General features: G+C 41.3%; 1 protein-coding gene across 1 annotated transcript in view; it reads left to right on the plus strand.

Moving 5' to 3' along the window:
• LOC126190941 (cysteine protease ATG4B) overlaps positions 1-22,528 on the plus strand; it is an 86,621-nt gene that overhangs the window by 61,510 nt on the left and 2,583 nt on the right. Inside the window, exons 8-9 of the mRNA XM_049931583.1 lie at positions 10,130-10,284; positions 17,479-17,650. Of these exons, the coding sequence (XP_049787540.1) occupies positions 10,130-10,284; positions 17,479-17,650 (327 nt within the window). The remainder of the gene's footprint in view (positions 1-10,129; positions 10,285-17,478; positions 17,651-22,528) is intronic.

The raw sequence follows: 22,528 nt of genomic DNA on the forward strand, positions 1-22,528 counted from the left end.
CCTTCATCTTGTCCTTGTTCCGGAGGATAGTGCAAATAGTTGATGATGTAGGCAGATTGAATGTGTGTGCTAAATCAGCAACGCTCACACCACATTTACATTTTTCAGTGATTTTACATTTAATTTCTAAGTTTGTTTTCTTTCTCTTGTGGTTGTCTTCTTGTGGCTTTATCTTCGGGGACATTTCTACGAAGGTTATTCAAATTTGCCCACAAAAAACACTGTGTGAACACAAGTTTAGAAGAATGTGTGATCACAAGGCGCACTAAGATGGTATCAGAAAGAGTGCTAAACCCAGACTTCAGTATGTACTAGAGACATTCGTCATATGCTGTTACTGACAATGAAAGATGTTGTTTCCCCCTGCCATGCGCGAACAGCTGGTGACATCACAATATTCGCCATCACTTGTTATGTGAAACATTGCTTGTTAAGCGAGTTTTTTTTTTTTTTTTTTTTTTTTTTTTTCTCATTATGCGAATTGTGCTTTGCGGGAGGTGCTTGTTAAGCAAGGTTCCTCTGTATTTGTAAATGCTCTTGGTTTAATTTCATAGGAGTCACTGCTGTAGGTGATTTATTCATATCACCTCATGTTTTCCACAACATGCTTTTACTAATGAACACAAATGTAACAAATACTGTTCAGTTTTGTTTACTTTTTAGAAATTGAAACTGAACTAAGGATATTTTAAAGCAAAATTCTTCAAAAGCTGTAAAAATTGCATTGCCCAGTAATTTCTGAGCACAACAATGAAGTGCTTTGAACAGATATACTAGGATTTGGAATTTTCTAGCACAACACAAAAATCTTGCATTGGAAAAATCGGAACTTCTTAAAACTGCTATACATGGCAAAAAGAAAGAAAGAAAGAGATAAATTATGCTTAATGGTGTAGCAGTGACTGGATAGCATTTTGTATCTCCTCTACTACCCAGTTCAGTGCAAGCCAGGGTTTTCTAGAAGAAACTGTTGATGGCATCTTGTTTACCTGCTGCTGCATATGCAAGTACCTTACACAAAATGTTGGGTAAATGTGAAAGTTAAAGATAGAGCATTCTCATGTTTGCATAAGATTCTTAGATAGTCAGACAAGATTGTGCTGGACACTGCCCTGCTTGAACAATACTCTGACAGCACTTCAGGAAGAGTACTGCCTCTGTCGGTACAAGGTATTTAAAATTGATAGGCTGTACTATCTATATGTACCATGTGTATTCATAAATAGTATACAGTCTGCGTCAGATCATGACATTAATGTTGTTTAATATTAATGAATTTTTCTAGACATCCTGCACCATTAAGTAATTGAACCCATATTTCACCATCTCGTCAGTCATTACAAGTGACAACCAGTTGTAATCAGCTTGCAGTTATGAATCTTTGTAGTGATGCTACTGATGGAGGTGCCAAGATCGAGGATAAATAATTATTATGAAAGAAAACAACAAATGGTTCTTGATGAAGTCACTGAGCAACATGATGGCGTCTCCTGTATACTTGATAGACTTAAATAGTTGAATATAGATAGCTTGAATAGTACAAAGGTTGCTACCATGAAACTATATGAACAGAACGATGTCTCACTGAGAAAAATCTGCATCTGACATCTGATCTCCAAATTTCTGTGTCTGACATCTAATCTACAATTTTTTGTATATGGCATTTAATCTCGTAATTTCATATCCACAATCTTGCTTCTCCATTGTTTAGCAGTTTGCACTCCATGCCTCTAATCATAGATATTTTGGATGCTAAATCTAATACAGGCAATGAATAATGCACTATTTTCTTCTTCAACATAAATCACAGATAATTAGTTTATCCTCGAAGGCTTAGCTGAATTGCTTTCACCAAACGAAATGTACAAGCATTAGAGAAAGGTCATTAATTTAAATCACGGTCCTGTGATCCTGATTTAGATTGAATGTTACTTATTTTCTGTATTTCCAGCATTTGCTCAAATGGCTGGTTGAACAAGGGAATGGGCATTGCCTTACTGCTCCACATTGTCATCTTCAGTGACGTTGTTAGTGTAACTGTATTAAACTTGAAACAAACCAAAGAAACTGAAAACTGTTTGCCAAATGAACAATGTGTATTCTTTTTTACTTAGGTCACTCATTATTCTAGTATAAATAACATTTAGTTTATTCAGTAATTCTTGATTGAAGTGCTATAGAGTACTTTTTTGTAATGTAATTAGTTTTATAGGAAATAATTATCAGCAAGATTTCATTAGAAATCCAGGAAATCCGCAGTAAATGTCTTCCTTGTTGATTCTCCTTGTCAGCTGAGAGGTGACATTGATAAATTTTACTAACACTTAGATTTCTGCATAAAATCTCGATATCCCTTAGTAAATAGTTCAGCATTTATTTTGCTTACAGGTCTCATACTGACTAATTGTTCATGTGCTTGGAGGGTAATGCTTGTAGAGCCTGTAGCAGTAGCATTTTGCAAAGGTATGCATGCTGCCTGTGTTATTCTAAACACTGAGACCATATGGAATACTGCCAGTCCTTGTTGGAAATGAGTTGGTAAGCTGAATCCCAAGATGAGAGTTGGTCACTGCCACCATTTCTCTATAACCATAAATTCTGAACATGCTTGTGTAACTCCCATTGAACATGATGGTGAACTGTTGTATGGCTCAGGGAGGGCGAATGGTTGAGGCTTTTTCCTTGCAATGTCCCAGATCCTTCACTACTGCTACACCTCAAGGCAGCAGTCTGAAGATAGCTGGACAGGGCCAAAAGTGTCTTCAGTTGTTTGCGAACTGTGGTCAGCTCCTCCTTCATCCATACTCAGCATGCACTCATCATATCCAGCCTAGTACTACTAACTTAAGAGTTAACTGTAAAAGCATAAATAGAAAGCTAAATATGTAACTTTCTAACTTGCTACCCTCCCGATGTGTTACCAACAGAGGCTGGCACCTTACAGAGCTGTGTAGCTGGTCATTCAAAAGAAATGACCACTGTGCTATAGACTGTGCAAATCTACCCGTTACTGTTGGTGAAACACCTCTTAAATATAAGAAACAAGCATGGAATTTCAGAATTATACTATGGAGGGAAAAAACACACAGAAACAGCTAAATACTTAATTTGTTGCTCTGTTTTCATGTCACATGTGCAGCTGGAAACAACTAGGATGTGGCCATCCTGATTTAGGTTTTCCGTGATTTCCCTAAATCGCTCCAGGCGAATGCCAGGATGGTTCCTTCCAAGGGCATGGCCACTTCCTTCCCCATCCTTCCCTGATCCGATGAGACCGATGACCTCACTGTCTGGTCTCCTTCCCCAAACAACCCAACCCAACAACTAGGATGAAACGAAAAGTAGCTGGCTGTTCAAAACAAAAAAATGGCAACTATGCTACAGATTGCACAAATATATACTTCACAGTTACTAAAATAGAGATTACACCTCTTAAATACAAAAAACATGCAAAGAATTTAAGAATTGAACTGTAAAAAGAAACATAAAACGCTAAATACATAATTTGGTGTTCTGCCGGCATGTCACAGGCAGCAGTTGAGGTATGTAGCCAGGGTCAACACTTCCTCAGATGGTGTTGTTGAAAGGCCATATGGTGTTGCTAAAATAAATTTTCCTCACCTGTGACTGGAATATCCTGACTAACTGCTCTGCCTTTGAACTTGATGCCAGTTCAAAGAGGGCAGCAGTTCCATTCCTTCTACAATTACTATATAAAGCAAATGAGGAGAACTATGGGACATTACCTAACAGCAGGGTCTGTGGCACACCTTATGTGGCAAATATGGTCACTAAGGTTTGGATCATAATGGCTATTGATTGTATCTGGGTCACACATGGGAAATTTAAGAGTGCGAAAGTGCGTACGCTACTAAAAGCCATGTGGTACCCTTGGACAGTCCAGCAAAGTCCGTTTACATGTTCTCTCTCTCTCTCTCTCTCTCTCTCTCTCTCTCTCTCTCTCTTTATGGCTTGCATTTTCCCACATGCCTGACACTTATGTTCTATCTCAGTGAGTCTGATGCAGCATGTGGAGGGTCTTGACTGGAGTACAGTGGCAGTGATGATCTGGCATTCCAACTCGAAGTTGGCCAGCAGCAAGACACCGTCTGAAGCATTGAGGTGATATTGGAGTGAAAAATACATCTTGAAAGCTGGGTCTGTGTCCTTGAATAAGCACTCTGGCCACCCATGCTGAACCAACAACCAAACCCTCCAGAGTAGCTGATACTAAGCTGCAGCATGTGCTACTTCACGGGCAGTAATAGGGAATGACCACAGTGTTTGGCACATATTGTCAGAGTCCTTATCCAGGCCCACAGGCATGCGAGACTGAGTATGAGCATTTGAGTGCAGTGTAGTTTTGCCCTAATGCCCACCATTGCAGCTGCTGTGCCATTTTCTCCAGCACATTCGATCACAGGCTAAACAATATCAGTGTCTCATGGTCAGATATCAGGTGGAATTTTGTACTGTGCAGGAAAATAAGAACCTTTTTAACACTGCCGTTTATTGTAAGGGTATTGTTTTCCGAACTGTGACTAATTTAACTGTGCTGCTGCTAGCATTTTGGAAACAAGAGCAAATGCTTGCTCACTGCCCTCAGCATTTGTATGTCTGGCACCTATCTCGGGCTCAAAAGTAGCATGAGAGGTAGTGGATTTCAGGCAATTTGTTAACTGAAGAAATGTTTTCTGGGACACTTCTGACCATAGAAACTTGGCCCCTTTTTTTGCAAAGCGGGTTTAATAGGTGCACTATTTGGGTTGCCTTCAGAATGAACTTGGCATTAGAGTTAATTTTATCCATGAAAGACTGAAGCTCCTTGGGGCAGAAACGTTAAGTATTGCATTGGCATGCTAGCTTGTGGGTTTCAGTTGTATTTAAAATGTGGCCATAGGTACTTAATGCTAGGTTGGAAGAAACTGCATTTTCCAGCCAACAGTGTAGGCTACATGATTTCAGTCTTTCGAATAGGGTTTGTAGATTTACTAGGTATTGTTCCCATGTTGCTTTTGTTATAATAATGCCCTCCAGGCAGTTTGCACACTGAGAAATGCCTAGGATGAGCTGCTCTAAATATCAGTGAAATATACTGAGGGTACCAGCCACACCAAATGGAATCCTATTGTACTGATATAACCTAAAAGGGATGTTAAACATCAGTGCCTCCCTTGTGTCTGTTCCCACTGACAACTGTAAATAGGTGTCCGCAAAGTCAGTTTTAGAGAAGAATTTGATTTCCCACTTATGTCAGAAGAGTTCTTCTAGATGGGCTACAAATCAGTATTGTATTTGATGTTTTTAGTTCCCTTAAAATCACCATAAGTATGTAGAGAACAATTTGGTTTATTAATGACAACTATTGGGGTTGTCCATCAACTAGCAGAAATGGGTGAGATGAGCTCAGGGTCTTCCAAACATCATGCTCCTTTTTAACTACACGACGTATTGCAAACAGTATTGGGTGGGCATGACAAAAACAGTGTTTTTCCACTCTCGCTTAAAAGGATATGTATGCTAAAAAATCCTTACTGCAGCCAAGTGGTACCACAAACTTCCTTTGACCATTCCTCCTTGGACATCCTGTATTTTGCTGCTGATGACAGCTGGCCTGTTAGTGGAATATTTTGATAGCTATAATTTACTACTCACCTCGGTGGCATGTGTAGTGGTCTTGAGCACAGGTTTCGATATGTCTCCAAGTTGAATAGGAATATGGCAACACGTGCATTGACCTAAAGCTCTGTCTCGGTGTTGTTGATGACTAAGGTGATCATCACTATGGCTGTCATGGATACTGGTGTGTTAGCACTGATATGGGCATTGGCCAACTGTGGGTGAGCTGCTTGATAGTCCATACAGATGCTTAGCTACATCCCTTTTTTTTCTGGCAGGCATGACACAATGTGTCATGCATGATACAGGCATTGAGCTTAGTGTGCCTGCAATGGCACTCAAGGCATTGAACTTACTGTGCCTCCAACAGCACTCTGGACATGATTTCTGGGGCAATAAGCCATTGGATTTGTTGACAGCAACAATGTGTAGGGGCAGTTTCTCCAATGCCATACAGGCTGGGTGAGATTGATGTGTCAACCTCACTGTCTTGCGTGTCTGTTAGCAATGGGTGCACTCTTTTGTAACTACTGATCTAATTGCTTTATTGCCTGTTATTGCTGTTCTGGCAAGTGGTGGTGAAAAGTTGTTAGGTGCATGCCAATTACAGTATTGATTTAACTGTCATTTGTGCTACTTCTAGCTCATCTTCAAATGCTTTCTGTGCCACATATGCTATTCCCAATGCCTGACAATTTTTTATGAATATGGTTACAGCTTGAGTCTGATGATCCCAATGCCTTAATTCTAATCTCCGTGTCAGGAGCCAGTCTGATGAGTAAGTCTCTGATCAGTGAGTCGGCAGATGATGCTGTACAAGATTTGCATGAAAATCTCACTTTTTTCACAACACACAGTTCTTTAAGTGGAAGACTACTGGGTTCAACCAGCAGTTGCAGCTTGTGTACTACATGATATAACCTACTGCTTGTGGACAATAATAAGGCACTTTGACATTCAGAATCTGAAATATTACTTGCCATACAACGGAGAAGGGAACAATGCAGATAGATTTCGCAGGTTACATTTGTGTCCTCAAAGCATACAAGCACTGTGAGTGGAGATGCTGAGAGCGGTGTTGTCTTCTGTTTGATAAGCAGTTGTAGCAATTCACTGTGCTGCTGGTGGTGTTGGTGTTACTGTCATTGTAGTTGTTGCTTTTTATGTTACTGTTGCAATTGCTGCTGGTTTCAAAAGTCTGTAAATTGTTGATCCAACATTTTGATGTACCCATTATATTGTGAGTAAGGACCTCATTATTTTTAATAGAACACAAGAACAGACACTTAAAAATTCGGGTTTCTGAGCATGATCAGCAGAGCTTCAAACACTGAGTGTGTGAACATCGGACTCACAGGCCAACTGTGTCTCTGAGTTACCAGTACACTGTATGGAGAACCAGTAAGCAAAGCCAGAATTGTTGTATGCCAGGCACAGAGCTCGAAGAGTAAACAACAAGAAAAACTAAGTGAATAGCCAAGTACATGAAACTGTGCTGATATGACACATAACGATTAGCTTAACACCGAGCATACTGACTTTAGTGCAGTGTGCAACCTACTTTATACCGTGGTCTCTGGCAGAGAGCATCATAAAAGCAGCCACTTCGTGGTCTTCCTTGCTGTACAGGCATCAACCCTAGATCACTGCAGCTCACAGACATTATCAGCATCGACTGTGTTGCACCATGGCATTGCAAACCAATGTTCACATAATTTTACTGAAGCTAATATTAAAACTTCCCAAAATTACATATGGTTCCTGAAGAGAAGTAGCAGTCTGTATGACTGACTGATCAGGCCTTTTAACATGGCCATGCTATGTTAGTATAGTCACACAATTGAAAGCAAGGGGAAACTACAACTGTTGTATTCTTCAAGAGCAAATACTTCTACTGCATGGTTTAATGATAATGACATCCTCTTAGATAAAATATTCCAGAGGTAAAATAGTCATATCTTGAGCCAGGAACTCCTTAGGGGTGTATCATCATGAGGGTAAAATGTATCTGGTGTTCTGCGAGTTAGTGGATGGAACATTAGATTCCTTATTTTTCTTGATAGGTTCAAAAATTTTAATAATCTCATGACCCTGTACTTCACATGGAATGATGAGTTTTGTGAACAGATGGCTTGCACGGCTATGAGGACCCTGTTAAGCCCAGTGATAGCAAATTTCTTTGTGGGAAAACAAAGAACAAGCATTAGTACCTAACAACAAAAAACTGACTATATGGTTTCATTATGTGGATGATATGCTTATGCTGTGGAGACATGGCAGAGAGGAATTGGGTCATTTTTATAAACATCTCAATGAGATTAATCCATAGATTTAGTTCACTACAGATGGTAGATGACATTTCCTTGGTATGCTAATCTTCAAGAAAGAAGATATTAAAGTTCCTGGCAGATTAAAAGTGTATTCCACATCAAGACTTGAACTCAGGACCTTTTGCAGACAAGTTCTCTACTGACTGAGCTACCCAAGCATGACTCATGAACCGTCCTCACAGCTTTACTTCTGCCAGTACCTTGTTTCCTACTTTCCAAACTTCACACATGCTCTCCTGTGAAACTTGCAAGACTAGCACTCCTGGAAGAAAGTTTTGTTGGAGAGCTTCTGCGAAGTTTCGAAGGTAGGAGACAAGGTACTGGCAGAAGTATAGCTGTGAGGATGGGTTGTAAGTCGTGCTTGGGTAGCTCAGTTGGTAGAGCACTGGCTCGCAAAAGGCACAGGTGGTGAGTTGGAGTGTCAGTCTGGCACACAGTTTTAATCTGCTAGGAGGTTTTATATCGGTGCACACCCTGTTGCCGAGTGAAAATTTTATTCAAGATGTTAGCTTGGACCACACGGTATACTAAAATCCCATACACATTGGCAGCGACCTACAATAGAGTTCAAATCACTAAGTAAGGTGTTATAAATACATAAGTAGATAGAGCAAGGAACATTTGTGAACTGGAACAGCTCAATATGGAGTGGAATATCTCACTATTGCATTGCTGAAGAATGGATTATCATCCACTGAGGTAAAAGAGCATTAAGATAGCCACAAAAAGATCATAATGATGTACAGGAATCTACAGAATCCAAGTGTTTCCTGCTGTTCATAAGAAACGTTCCTGACTGTGTAGGAAAGAAGGTGATGAAATGCTATATCGCTGTATTGTTCAGACCCATCTGGAAGATGCAGGATCACCCATGTAGTTGTGGAGACACATACTGGGGGACTGGGGGTACTACTTAAAAAGATGGGGGGGGGGGGGGGGGGTTCAAAAAGTGGCACAAAGGCAACTATAGAAGGGGAGCAATTGACAGATCAACTGATGCAGAACTAGAATTTGCTCTGCAATCAGGAGCCCAGTGGATTTGATTTGATATGACCTGGGTACTGACACAGTTGGATACTATGTAGGCTGTACAGTGAGGCTATAGAATTACTAATCATCTTAGTAATTTTAATCAGAAGGAGGAGAGTCTGAAACTAAATGGTATCTGAATTGTGATGCTGAAGAAGATTTGTTCTCATCTTCCAACATAGGGTGTAGCTGTAGCACACAACAGCAACCAACGACAATCAACTGCACTCAAGTTTTCAAAGCAAATGACATCATGCCTCTGCACGGGAGCATGCGGAAACGGAATTTTACTTCAGTCAATAGTGAGCTAGTATGTGTGTCAAAACTTCTAAAAAGCTGCAGTCCCCCTTGAAGATGTCCTTGTGTAGAGTATTTATGACAGGTTAGAACAGTATGTCAGTCTGTGATATAAACTAAGACATCTGGCTATCGTGGTCAGTGCTCTTCAGATCAAGGCATCTGGTCGTAGCTCACCGGCTGACTCTTAGCTTTTCTGTATTATCCTGTACCCCATTCATGTTAGTAATCCAGATTAAATAGAACTTTCTTGCAGCTTGAAGTGGGTCAAGGAAGTATATTGGCAGATTTGAAGCTGTAGGGTAGTCTGCAAGTAAACCTGGAAGGCTCAGTTGGAATTGGTTTACCTGAGTGGAAGGCAGCTCTCTGGAGTGGAGTTCTAGCCGTGTACACAAATTAATCTGTAATGCATAAAAAATGTTAGATTTAGAAATAGAATTCCAATGAGGAGAAGTATATGTAAAAAATCGTAAGTTAAAGACTCTAAAGCAGATCATTATTTTAAAATTAAGACACTGGAAGGAAAAGTATCTAGGAGTAGAAGGGGTAAAAATTTTTGTGTGATATACGAAGCTACATTTAGAATGGTATATGATTCGTGCAAGTGTATAAATGTGTACAAATGTCAGTATGTATGCACAAATGCAACTGTTTGGAAGGGTCAAGAGCAGAAATTCGGGTACTGTATGTTCATTGCTTTACTGTTTCATGATAAGCATCTAAAACAATTTTCATCTCCTAAAATTGCTTTCATACAAATTATTTTGCAATACTGTATAAAATAGTACATTTAAGAACATAGGTATTAGTACTAATATTTTTGTCTCGTATTTTTCACCTACTTAAATATATAGGTGATGAAGTAATTTACCTGGATCCTCATACAACACAGATGGCAGGTCTTGTAGAAGACAAGGAACAAGAACACGAAAAAGAAATGGATGCATCGTATCACTGTCAGTATGCAAGCAGAAGCCATATCTTGCATATGGATCCATCTGTAGCAGCTGTAAGTAGAAAAAAAATCTTTGATAAAATTGAGAAGAAATTGTGGGATCAGAAATAGAATGGAGGTTGTAGATTAGAACTTGATCAGCCCATCCTAAGAAATTCCAATTTCTTTAACACTATATTAGTCTGTAGGTTGGTAGGTGTTTGATGGTGTGCAGGTTAGGGATAAACACACACACACACACACACACACACACACACACACACACACATATATATATATATATATATATATATATATATATATATATATATATATATATGGTTATAATAGAAGGAAACATTCCACGAAGGAAAAATATATTTAAAAACAAAGATGATGTGACTTACCAAATGAAAGTGCTGGCAGGTCGACAGACACACAAACAAACACAAACATACACACAAAATCCAAGCTTTCGCAACCAACGGTTGCCTCATTTGTCACATTGCCAACCACCGACGTGAGCAACTTCAGCCGGGTTGAAATGCCTTTCATTAATTTCTTACTTATGTGCCATTCAATGAGTGGCCCACTTTCGAAATCTCTGAGCTCACGCGACCAACACATTCTGCTGGTACTGGTTCTCTACTGACAGCGCAAAGCTCCCTGCCTTCTTTTGTATTGCGAGTGTCGTTTCCCATGACACCTCGTAGTCAATACCGCATTGCACATGGATGTCCTGACACTTTGGCGTTTACAAATGTCTGCTTGTGTCTGTGTATGTGTGGATGGATATGTGTGTGTGTGCGAGTGTATACCTGTCCTTTTCTCCCCCTAAGGTAAGTCTTTCCGCTCCCGGGATTGGAATGACTCCTTACCCTCTCCCTTAAAACCCATATCCTTTTGTCTTTCCTTCTCCTTCCTGACGAGGCAACCGTTGGTTGCGAAAGCTTGGATTTTGTGTGTATGTTTGTGTTTGTTTGTGTGTCTGTCGACCTGCCAGCACTTTCATTTGGTAAGTCACATCATCTTTGTTTTTAAATATATATATATATATATATATATATATATATATAGGGGGAAAAAAGGACGGGTACACACTCGCACACACACACATATCCATCCACACATATACAGACACAAGCAGACATCAAATGTGTGCGAGTGTGTACCCGTCCGTTTTTCCCCCTAAGGTAAGTCTTTCCGCTCCCGGGACTGGAATGACTCCTTACCCTCTCCCTTAAAACCCACATCCTTTCGTCTTTCCCTCTCCTTCCCTCTTTCCTGATGAGGCAACAGTTTGTTGCGAAAGCTTGAATTTTGTGTGTATGTTTGTGTTCGTTTGTGTGTCTGTCGACCTGCCAGCACTTTCATTTGGTAAGTCACATCATCTTTGTTTTTAGATATATTTTTCCTTCGTGGAATGTTTCCTTCTATTATATATATATATATATATATATATATATATATATATATATATATATATATATATATATATATATATAATAGAGGGAAACATTCCACGTGGGAAAAATATTTAAAAAGAAAGATGATGAGACTTACCAAACAAAAGCGCTGGCAGGTCGATAGACACACAAACAAACACAAACATACACACAAAAATCTAGCTTTCGCAACCAACGGTTGCCTCGTCAGGAAAGAGGGAAGGAGAAGGAAAGACAAAAGGATATGGGTTTTAAGGGAGAGGGTAAGGAGTCATTCCAATCCCGGGAGCGGAAAGACTTACCTTAGGGGGAAAAAAGGACAGGTATACACTCGCACACACACACACATATCCATCCGCATATACACAGACACAAGCAGACAGTTGTAAAGGCAAAGAGTTTGGGCCAAACTCTTTGCCTTTACAAATGTCTGCTTGTGTCTGTGTATATGCGGATGGATATGTGTGTGTGTGCGAGTGTATACCTGTCCTTTTTTCCCCCTAAGGTAAGTCTTTCCGCTCCCAGGATTGGAATGACTCCTTACCCTCTCCCTTAAAACCCAAACTCTTTGCCTTTACAAATGTCTGCTTGTGTCTGTGTATATGCGGATGGATATGTGTGTGTGTGTGCGAGTGTATACCTGTCCTTTTTTCCCCCTAAGGTAAGTCTTTCCGCTCCCGGGATTGGAATGACTCCTTACCCTCTCCCTTAAAACCCATATCCTTTTGTCTTTCCTTCTCCTTCCCTCTTTCCTGACGAGGCAACCGTTGGTTGCGAAAGCTAGATTTTTGTGTGTATGTTTGTGTTTGTTTGTGTGTCTATTGACCTGCCAGCGCTTTTGTTTGGTAAGTCTCATCATCTTTCTTTTTAAATGTATTTTTCCCACGTGGAATGTTTCCCTCTATTATATTCATATATATATACACACACACATGTCAACAAAATTTTTGTATCACCCCTTTATTTCAAAATTCATGGCACAGAGTTCAACAACTGGCTCTGAGGCATGTGTGTATATATTCATTTGTAATGTGTCCTGATCACCAAATCGAAAAACATACACTTATGTAACAGCAAAATCATGTGTGTCCTATTGGGCCTAGCTGCCCTACCTCCTCGTCCCTGCTCGCTCCCACAAACAGCGCTTTACCATCCCCCACCCCTACCCTGCTATCACTCCCACTCACCACCCCAGCCTTCTCCTTACCCCCACCATACAGTTGCCTCTTCCATCATGCGCTGTTGCTTGCAGCCTGGCTTCAGCAACCAAGACTGTGGCCATGTGTGTGTGTGTGTGTGTGTGTGTGTGTGTGTGTGTTTATCATCAACAAAGGCCTTGTTGGCCAAAGGCTCACTTTCCGACAGTCTTTTCACTGTGCCTATCTGTGATTCAGCATCTCTGCTATATGGTGAGTAGCAAGTACCCTTTTCATAGTATTTTTACATTCCATCCTGGATTTTCCACTATAGATATAGTGTTGATCCATGTGCGGCATTGTGCATAGTGACTGTAAATATTATTTACTAAAATGAGTGAAAATGTACCTGATGCCTAATCATTTAGCGACTCAACATTAACTTTTTAATTACTTATGCAGTGCATTAACCTGTTAACATGTTTGTTTCCTTTATAAGCTGTAAGCTGCTTCTCTAGGGGGAGGAGGTGGGGTTTGTCTCAGCAGCCAGTGTGCTATGAGCCTATTGTGAGTTTCTATTCCTAGTATCCTCTGTCCAGGGGCCAAATAAAAGTATGCAGTCAGTACAACACTGGAAGCAAAAAAGGACCATTACTATCCATTATTAATGCTCTCTGTGGATAAGAAAGGATTTCAGTATGCAACAACAAAAATCTTTGATCATTTGCACAATAACATAAAATGTCTGGCAGGTTGCAAAGGAAATTTTATATCTAACCTAAAATCATTTCTCTGAAACAACTCCTTATATTTCATGGAACAATTTCTATTTAAACTCTGTAAGCCTGTAAATAATGTTGTAATCTTTTTTTAAGTGTAGCTGCTTGAATAGGATTAAAAAACAGTTTTTATTAACATTATCACTAATTGTGTATACATATCCTTAAACTGACTTGTTCCACATCATTTTGATAAAAGAAGGGTTCAAATGATCTGTGGATCATATAACCAACTAACTAATTAACTTGACTTACTAGTGAAATGCTTCAATCCATTCAAGCACAGCATTCTACCATGGCAACTGGGTGTATGTTTACAAACAACGTCAGGGGGGTGACCCTCTGATCGGTGCAGGAACAATCACAATAGCAACACATCTGCATAGCATATTGGGGTGATGCAACACTTTTTTGTTGATGTGTGTAGATCAACTGAAGATGGACAGGGGGGGGGGGGGGGGGGGGACTGATCCAGAATCTCTCAAAAACTTATGATTGATTTGACAGGTTAATCACCAGTAAGGAATTGCTTTTGGTAATTATTTCTACATAATGGGAAGTCATTTCTTGTAGTACATGGATAAATAAAGTGCCAAATGACTATATAGATTCCCATTAAAATGGTTGGTAATTATAGAGGCATGTGGAATGATAACAGCAGAAATACAGGACAATGTGGAAATGTAAGGACATGGAAGTAATGAAGGCAAAACTAAATAGCCAATATAAATATAGTAATGCTAATTTTTTTTAGTAAAAGTGGAATTGGTGAGAATATTTATAATTTTAGATACAGCCCACCTTCTAAATTACTGTTAAAGCAATTGTGCACACACAGGAATAAATGGTCCATCATTAGAGGGCAGCAAATATGAACTACAATTGATGCAGATTTTAGTTTTTGAAAGCAGAGATTTCTTCTCCTAGAGAAAAGAGGAAAGTGCTTGAGAAAATATTCTTTTCAGTCCTGTCTTTTCCAAAAAGAACAACTCAGTTTGACTGCTGCTGTTCGTTCCTAAATCTCGTACTGCTTTGTAAGAAGAAGATATTTTTGTTATCTTCCTGATTGTACTTTCTTCTAAAAGTACTTTCTTTGTGAAAAGTAGACTTGCATGAAGATTGTGGGGTGTAGACAAAAAGCAGTGTATATTATTCTTGTACTTTTCTCCTCCCTTTGTTCCTCCCACTGACTAAAGTACATAGAAAAAGTAATCCTTTTTATGTCATGTGTCCTAACTGCCCCTAATAATTTCCTATAAAAATCTTTTATTTATTTATTACTTTCATTATACAGCTCTCTCTCTCTCTCTCTCTCTCTCTCTCTCTCTCTCTCTCTCTCTCTGTGTGTGTGTGTGTGTGTGTGTGTGTGTGTGTGAGAGAGAGAGAGAGAGAGAGAGATTGAGATTGAGATTGATTGATTCAGGTAACCATGTAGTTCAGACTTGAGACTGTTCAACTTCTTGTTGAATATAAATTTCAGGACACTGAGATCATACTCTGAATACCATATTCACAAGTGAAACTGCTAGCAATCACAAATTCAATCACTTGATTAACTGAAACAACATATCAGGGAAGTATCCCTGAGTGCAGAATTTACTAATTGACACTGGTGCAGACATTTCTATGTTTAAATGAACTTACAGCAAAATTATTAATTTACAGTATATCACGAACTATGCTTGCATATAAGAGTACATCACACCTCATGGCATTATTCCTACTGGCAGATGGAAAGCAGTTAAGTAATGTGTCTGCATTGAAGGAGCTGGGAGCTGTCATACCATACTGTGCAGATTTTGACTTACCGAATCATATGTGGATCAGAGTCTAGCTGACATGGATGTTGTAATCAAGCAACTCCTAACCACTCCAGTGTCTGTGCCCAAAAGAAAAAATGATGGAAAAGAAAAAACGAACTTACCAGTAAGGTAGCAGCCATTGCCCCATGTAAAAGTAAAATCAGCTAGAGCATGTTGCAACACTTCACAAGGAATGCTAAAAGAATCCTCTTTGATTTCATACATTTAATATTAATTCACTGACTGATCAATACAAGTAATTTCAGTTGCTCATCTTTAAGGTGTTTATTGATATGCCATGTCTTATGAAACTGAAAATCCTCCTGGCGATTTCTATGTTTGCTGTTGTTCCTTAGTTGCTTTTATATTATTGTTGTTGTTGTGTTGTTGTCAGCAGCAGCACCATTGTCGTCATCATCATCATCATCATCATCATCACATCATCCTTCTATAGATGACGTCTCTTCTGTGCAACTAAATGTAACTACATGTTTGTTTTTATGCCACATGTAGTTCATCTCCGTTTACAAAGAATCCTCAGTGGCGGTCTGTAATACATGTTTGTTGTAAATGTGCCGTACACTGAAGAGCCAAAGAAACTGGTACACCTGCCTAATACCGTGTAGGGCTTCCCACGACCACGCAGAAGTGCTGCAGCATGACGTGGCATGGATTTGACTGATGGCTGAAGTAGTGCTGGAGGGAACTGACACTGTGAATCCTGCAGGGCTGGGCGTACATTCGTAGGAGTACAAGGGGGTGGGGATCTCTTCTGAACAGCATGTTGCAGGGCATTCCAGATATGCTGAATAATGTTCATATCTGGGGAGTTTGGTAGCCAGCATAAGTGTTAAAACTCAGAAGAGTGTTTCTGAAGCCAATCTGTAGCAATTCTGGATGCGTGGGATGTCACAGTGTCCTGCTGGAATTGGCCAAGTCCATTGAAATGCGCAATGGACATGAATGGACGCAGGTTATCTGACAGGATGCTGATGTACGTGTCAGCTGTCAGAATCATATCTAGATGTATCAGGGGTCCCATATCACTCCAACTGCACACACCCCACACCATTACAGAGCCTCCACCAGCTTGAACAGTGCCCTGCTGAAATGCAGGGTCCGTGGAGTCATGTGGTTGTCTCTGTACCTGTACACATCCATCCGCACAATACAATCTGAAATAAGACTCATCTGACCAGGCAACATGTTTCTAGTCAACAGTCCAATGTTGGTGTTGATGAGCCCAGGTGAGGCATAAAGCTTTGTGTCTTACAGTCATCAAGGGTAGACGAGTGGGCCTTCAGTTCCGAAAGCCCATATCAATGGTGTTTCATTGAATGGTTTGCATGCTGACATTTTTTGATGGCCTAGCATTGAAATCTGCAGCAATTTGAGGAAGGGTTGCATTTCTGTCGCATCTTCATCGCTATCTTGGAGATGCTGTGTTCCATCGCTCTTGCACTGACTATAACACCACGTTCAGACTCACTTAAATCTTGATAACTTGCCATTGTAGCAGCAGTAACCAATCTAACAACTCTACCAGACACTTGTTGTCATATATAGGCATTGCCGACCGCAGCGCCTTATTCTGTCTGTTTACGTATCTCTGTATTTGAATGTGCGTGCCTATACCAATTTCTTTGGCACTCCAGTGTAAATACGTTAAATAATATTTCTATATATGTAACTATATTACAGGTTTTTCATTATTATCTTAATAAGGTAACAACAAAAATTGCAATATATTAATGTATTTGAAAACTTATATCATAAATTTATTATATACGTACAACAAACACACTTCATAAATAAAAGGAAATGACACACATATGGCATAAAAACAAAGAGCTTTGTGTTTAGCTGCATAGCTGGAACACATCACCAGGAGGAAGAAGAAGAAGAAGATGATGATGATGATAATAATATTAATAGAAGCACAATAAAAACTTGAAAGTAATAGCAGTTGCAGTAAGTTCCTTTTCTCAAGGCTTGATAAACAAAATTAATTTATTGTTAAACTCTCAGAATATAAAGTGTTCCATTGTCCACAACTATCTGTAGTGAACTGTAACTAATTTGCCGTGTTTTTTATATTTTTCCTCAGTGCTTCTTATGTGCCACTGAAGAAGAGTTTGAATCACTTTGCAAACAAATCAAAAAGAAACTTATACAAAATGAAAAGCAACCCTTATTTGAACTGTGTGATGAGAGACCAAATCATTGGTCCCCACTTGATGACTCAGCAGAAGAAGCACTGGGAGCTATGGCCTGTTATGGTATGTATGATAAACACTGAACTATTTTGCATAATTCAACAAAATCTTGTGTGGAATAATATGGAATGTGCCTTGCAACGAGGACCAAATAACGGCAAACAGTCATCTCAAACTTCCATGTCCAACCCCTTCAATTATTTGTTCTGCTTGTTCTAATCTTTGTTTGCTCATGCTTCGCTTGCGTACATATATGTGACATATAATGAACATGTCCCTTCCTCCCCCTCTCGTGGTCCATTACCTCCACCGTGTCTTTGCCCAACACCTCCTCATCTTCCTATTTGTCCATCTCCTCCTCACCCCACTCTTTGTCCATCTCCTCCTCTACCCCTCTCCGCCAATCTTCTCCTTCCCCTGCTTATCCCTCCTCTCCCTGTTCATCTCCTCCTCCTCCTCCTCCTCCTCATCATCATCATCATCGTCATTTCTCAACCCATCTCCTCTTTCCTCCCCTCTTTCTGCCAGTTGCCTGCTCCCCCCTCTCTCTCTCCCTCCCTCCTCTTTCTGCCCGTTACCTTCTCCCCCTATCTCCCGTTTCATTACATCACCCCCTCTCTTTCTGTCCATCTCCTTCCTCTCTCTTCCTACTTCAACACAATACACCTATCATTCAGGGCAGCCTATATGGCAGGGACTGCTCCATTGTGTGGGAGACCATCAGGAGAATTTCTGGCAGAGGAGGGAGGTGCCCCATGGCTTCTGTAATAAATAACGGCACTCTCCACACAGATCCCCAAGACATAGCCCAGACTATGGCAGCATATTTTGCCACGGTTACTGCAACAACCAGTCAGTCTGGGTTTCCAGTGTCATAGAGCGGTTGCTAAGAGGTGTAGTCTGGACTTCCAGTCCACCTCTCATGAAGTTTACAACTGCCCATTTTCTATGTGGGAGCTGGATTCTGCATTGTCTGCAGCTCGTGACACATCCCCTGGTCACGACAGGATCCATTACAGTATGCTACGGCACCTCACCAGGCGCAACAAAGAAATCCTCCTCGCACTTTTTAAAGCCATTTGGACGCTAGATCACTTTCCTGACTTGTGGCATGAGGCAGTTTTAATTCCTTTTTTAAAACCTGGGAAAGACTGCATGAGCCCAAGTAGCTACAGTAGTGTTGCCCTCACTAGTTGCATGGGAAAGACCTAGGAGCGGATGGTCAACCGCCGCCTTGTCTGGATGTTAGAATCCCGGCAACTCCTTAGTCGCTTTCACTGTGGGTTCAGGAGGTTTCGTACCTTCGATATTCTTGCCCTCCTGGAGTCGGCTATACAACAAGCTTTCCTACGCCGTCATCACCTTCTAGGTGTATTTTTTGACATCGAGAAGGCCTATGATACTACTTGGAGGCGTCTCATCGTGGAGCAGCTTCACGAATGGGGTTTTCGTGGTTGTCTTCCTCGTTTTATTCAGTCTTTCCTCTCGCCACGATATTTTAGATACCGAATTGGTGATGTCTTGTCTGACCGCTTTGAACAGGAGAACGGTGTCCCTCAGGGTAGCATTTTAAGTGTGACTGTCTTCGCCATATTTGTTAATAGCATTACCTCCATAGTGAAAAGTCATATCCAGTGTACCTTGTGTGTGAATGATTTCTCTTTGTTTTCCTCTTCTTCAAGGCTTGCAACGACAACGCGTCAGTTGCAACTTACTCTTAGACATTCGGATGACTAGACGCAGAAGAGTGGTTTAAGTTTTCCACCGAGAAGTCCGTATGTGTTCTTTTTCACCATTCTCATTCGATTTTAACCTTTCCTGAATTGAGGATGAGGAACACTAGCCTTACTTTTAAAGACACAGTGAGATTTCTGGGGCTCATTTTTGACTCGAAGCTTACATGGTTACCTCATCTTAAAGACCTGAAACGACGGTCACTTAAGGCTTTAAGTATTTTAAAATGTCTTAGCCACAGTATGGCTACGTACAGTGCACCAGGCATATAAAACTTTGTGCGCACCATACACCCCTGCGTACCATACCATTGTTCAGCCTCCTTTGGCACGGCTATTTCATAACCAGCAACGTGCGACGTAGCCCTATGGGATTCACGCACAGAATTGCCTCTCTGCGATGTCTATGGCTGGTCTTCATGATTTAGTCACAGTTGGAGCAGATTTCCACCTTGGCTCCTCCGGAGACCCAGACTTATTTTAGATTTGACTAATTTTAAGAAAGATAGCACACCAGATTTTACATTCCAATCTCTGTTTTTTAACATTTTAGATCTGCATCATGGTTTCACCGTCATTTACACTGATGGCTCCAAACAGGAGAATTTCCTTGGCTGACCTGTAGTGTTCCCTGATCATGTTACCCGGATTCGTCTCCCTGATGAATATACCGTTTTCGCAGCGGAGCTCCACGCAATCCTGAAGGCACTGGAGCAGATGAATCGCGTTCATGGCAATCGATTTCTTCTCTTCTCCGATTCTCTTAGTGCCTTACAATCACTGCAGAATCTGTACCCAACTGAGGAGATGGTCCAGCTGATATAGGACCAACTGTACTTGCTCCAACGGCGGGGTAAGGAGGTGTCCTTCTGCTGGGTGACTGGTCATGTAGGAATATGTGGCAATGAACAGGCCGATTGGGCTGCCAAGGAGGCCTGCAGAGAGCAGGATGTGGTCCAGTGTCCTATTCCCTTGCAGTCTGTCGTCTATGCAATCCACAGGAAGTGCATGGAGTTGTGGGAGGAAGAATGGCTGGCAGTGACGGCCAATAAACGGTGGTTGGTGAAGTCAACAACTCAGCTATGGCATTCCTCCTGCTGGTTGCTCAGGTGGGAAGAAGTGACCCTCACACGTCTTCGGATCGGGCACTGTCCTCTCACACATAGTTTTTTATTACGGCGGGAGGATACTCCGTTTTGTGATGCTTGTGGTATGCACATCTCTGTCCGGCACATTTTAACAGACTGCATTTTATACCGTGATGCAAGGGCAGAAGCACAAGTTGATGGAGATCTGCCTTGTGTTTTAGCTAACGATGAGATTTGTGTGTCTGGGGTTTAAAAGTTTTGTGATGTGTCTGGACTCTGGCCTAAAATTTTAGGCGGGAGGTTTTAGTGTATTGCCGAGTGGCTGACGCCTCCCTTTTTTCCTTGCGGTCAGCCAGCCACTTCCATCTGCTATATTGTTTTACCTCCCTCTACCACTTTCTTCCTGTGTGGTCCATGTTTTACTGCTGATGACATGCTTCGTCCCACGCTTCGGTGTGGGTAGCACATACTTTTTAAGGCTTGTTACCTGTGTTTTATGTTCTGTTTTATCTTACTGTTCAGAGTATTTTGTTGACACCTGTCTCACTATGTTACTGAGCAGGTGCTGAAGACCTTGCTGTTGTGCACCCAAAAAACCCTCTTCTACTACTACTACTACTACTACTACTGAGAAAACTGTTTGCTCATACCCTGCTCCTATTGGAGCTAGGAGATTATAAACCACACATTGCTGATTCTCGTGGGGCAAGTAGTATGGAGGTTGAAATCGGTCCAGGGGTTTGGCTGGAGACCCCCCCACCTCCACACACACACACACACACACACACACACACACACACACACAGAGAGACTTGCAGCCCCTCACCCTTCCCCTCCCCCCTCCATTCCCCATCTCACCCCCCCCCCCCCTCCCTCTCTGTGTGTAGGGGTATTAAGACAAGTCAGTAGTATGATATGATCCATTGATATGGCCCACTGGATTACAAGTCTTCTCTCCTTGAATCAGTGTGTAAGGCTGAAAACGACCTAACTGATGCGGGGAAGACAGAATGGTACCATTGGGCTAGTGCTGGGCAAGATCCCAGCTGGCACCTTCAGCTGGACAACAGACTGGAACTGTCACCTGTTCGAATCTTTACATGTAGGAACTCCTGTCTGGGTGTGACCCTTGGGACATATCCCAGGTTGGATCCAATGGTCAGTTTCGTTGCAACAAGGCCATCATTGGTTCTGGTGACAATGGCATGAGAATTGCTCTACAGACATCAGAATCAGCTTAGGTTGCAATATCCTGGCCAGAAATCTCCACCATCAGAAGGCCTAGTGCAGCAAGCAGCCACCACCCAACCATGATCTCTATCATCTTACCAGAGAAGACATCTCCTTCTTGCCCATGGACTTTGACCCCATTGGAGTCATCACTGTTGCCAACACCTCAACCTGAGCAGCCAGCTCCAGCTTCTTCACTTCCTCTTCCGGACCATAGCTGCATCCCTCTTCAGGGGTGTCACATGGGTTGCCTGCCCTGAGGTGCTAGAGCAGCCTAAAGATGCCACTGGCCGGAATGTGTGTTGAAGTCTGTGACAGGTACATTTTTAACATTTTCAACAAACGTGCATTGGCCACGCTGAGGGTATTGCTGAACTGGGTGCTCTTAGAGAACCCTTTACCATTTTATTCGTGCACGTGTCAATGTTGCACCCCTCTATGATCTTGTCACACGAGGACTGCAAAAGCATAAACACCTTTTGCTGTTTCAGATCACGTTCAAATGTCGAATGGTTTTGAAAACCCATAGTGATTTCACCCTATATACCACTGCAAAAATTGCTGTTGCACTGCACTCCAAATGGGTCAGTTCACAATCAGTGGAGCTGCAGCCCTACAATGCCATTGCGTCATCTCATCGGGGATGGAGGTGGTCAGCAGTCTCGAATGTTGTCAAGGACTCATCCTGTTGCTCTTGTCATTTTTGACATCAAGATGTGTGGGAATCAATGCCCTAAGGGAAGGGGTGGTTTCATTGGTATCCTTGTGCAACCTCCTGCGGGCTTTTCATGTTGATTCTCAGCAGTAGTGTGTCTGAGATGTTTTCCTCCCCCACCTGTAAGAAAACTGCTTGGCTTCAACTCTGGTTGTCACAGTTCTGACCTCCATTG

Source organism: Schistocerca cancellata, chromosome 6, assembly GCF_023864275.1.
Source record: "Schistocerca cancellata isolate TAMUIC-IGC-003103 chromosome 6, iqSchCanc2.1, whole genome shotgun sequence".
Taxonomy (NCBI): Eukaryota; Metazoa; Arthropoda; class Insecta; order Orthoptera; family Acrididae; genus Schistocerca; species Schistocerca cancellata.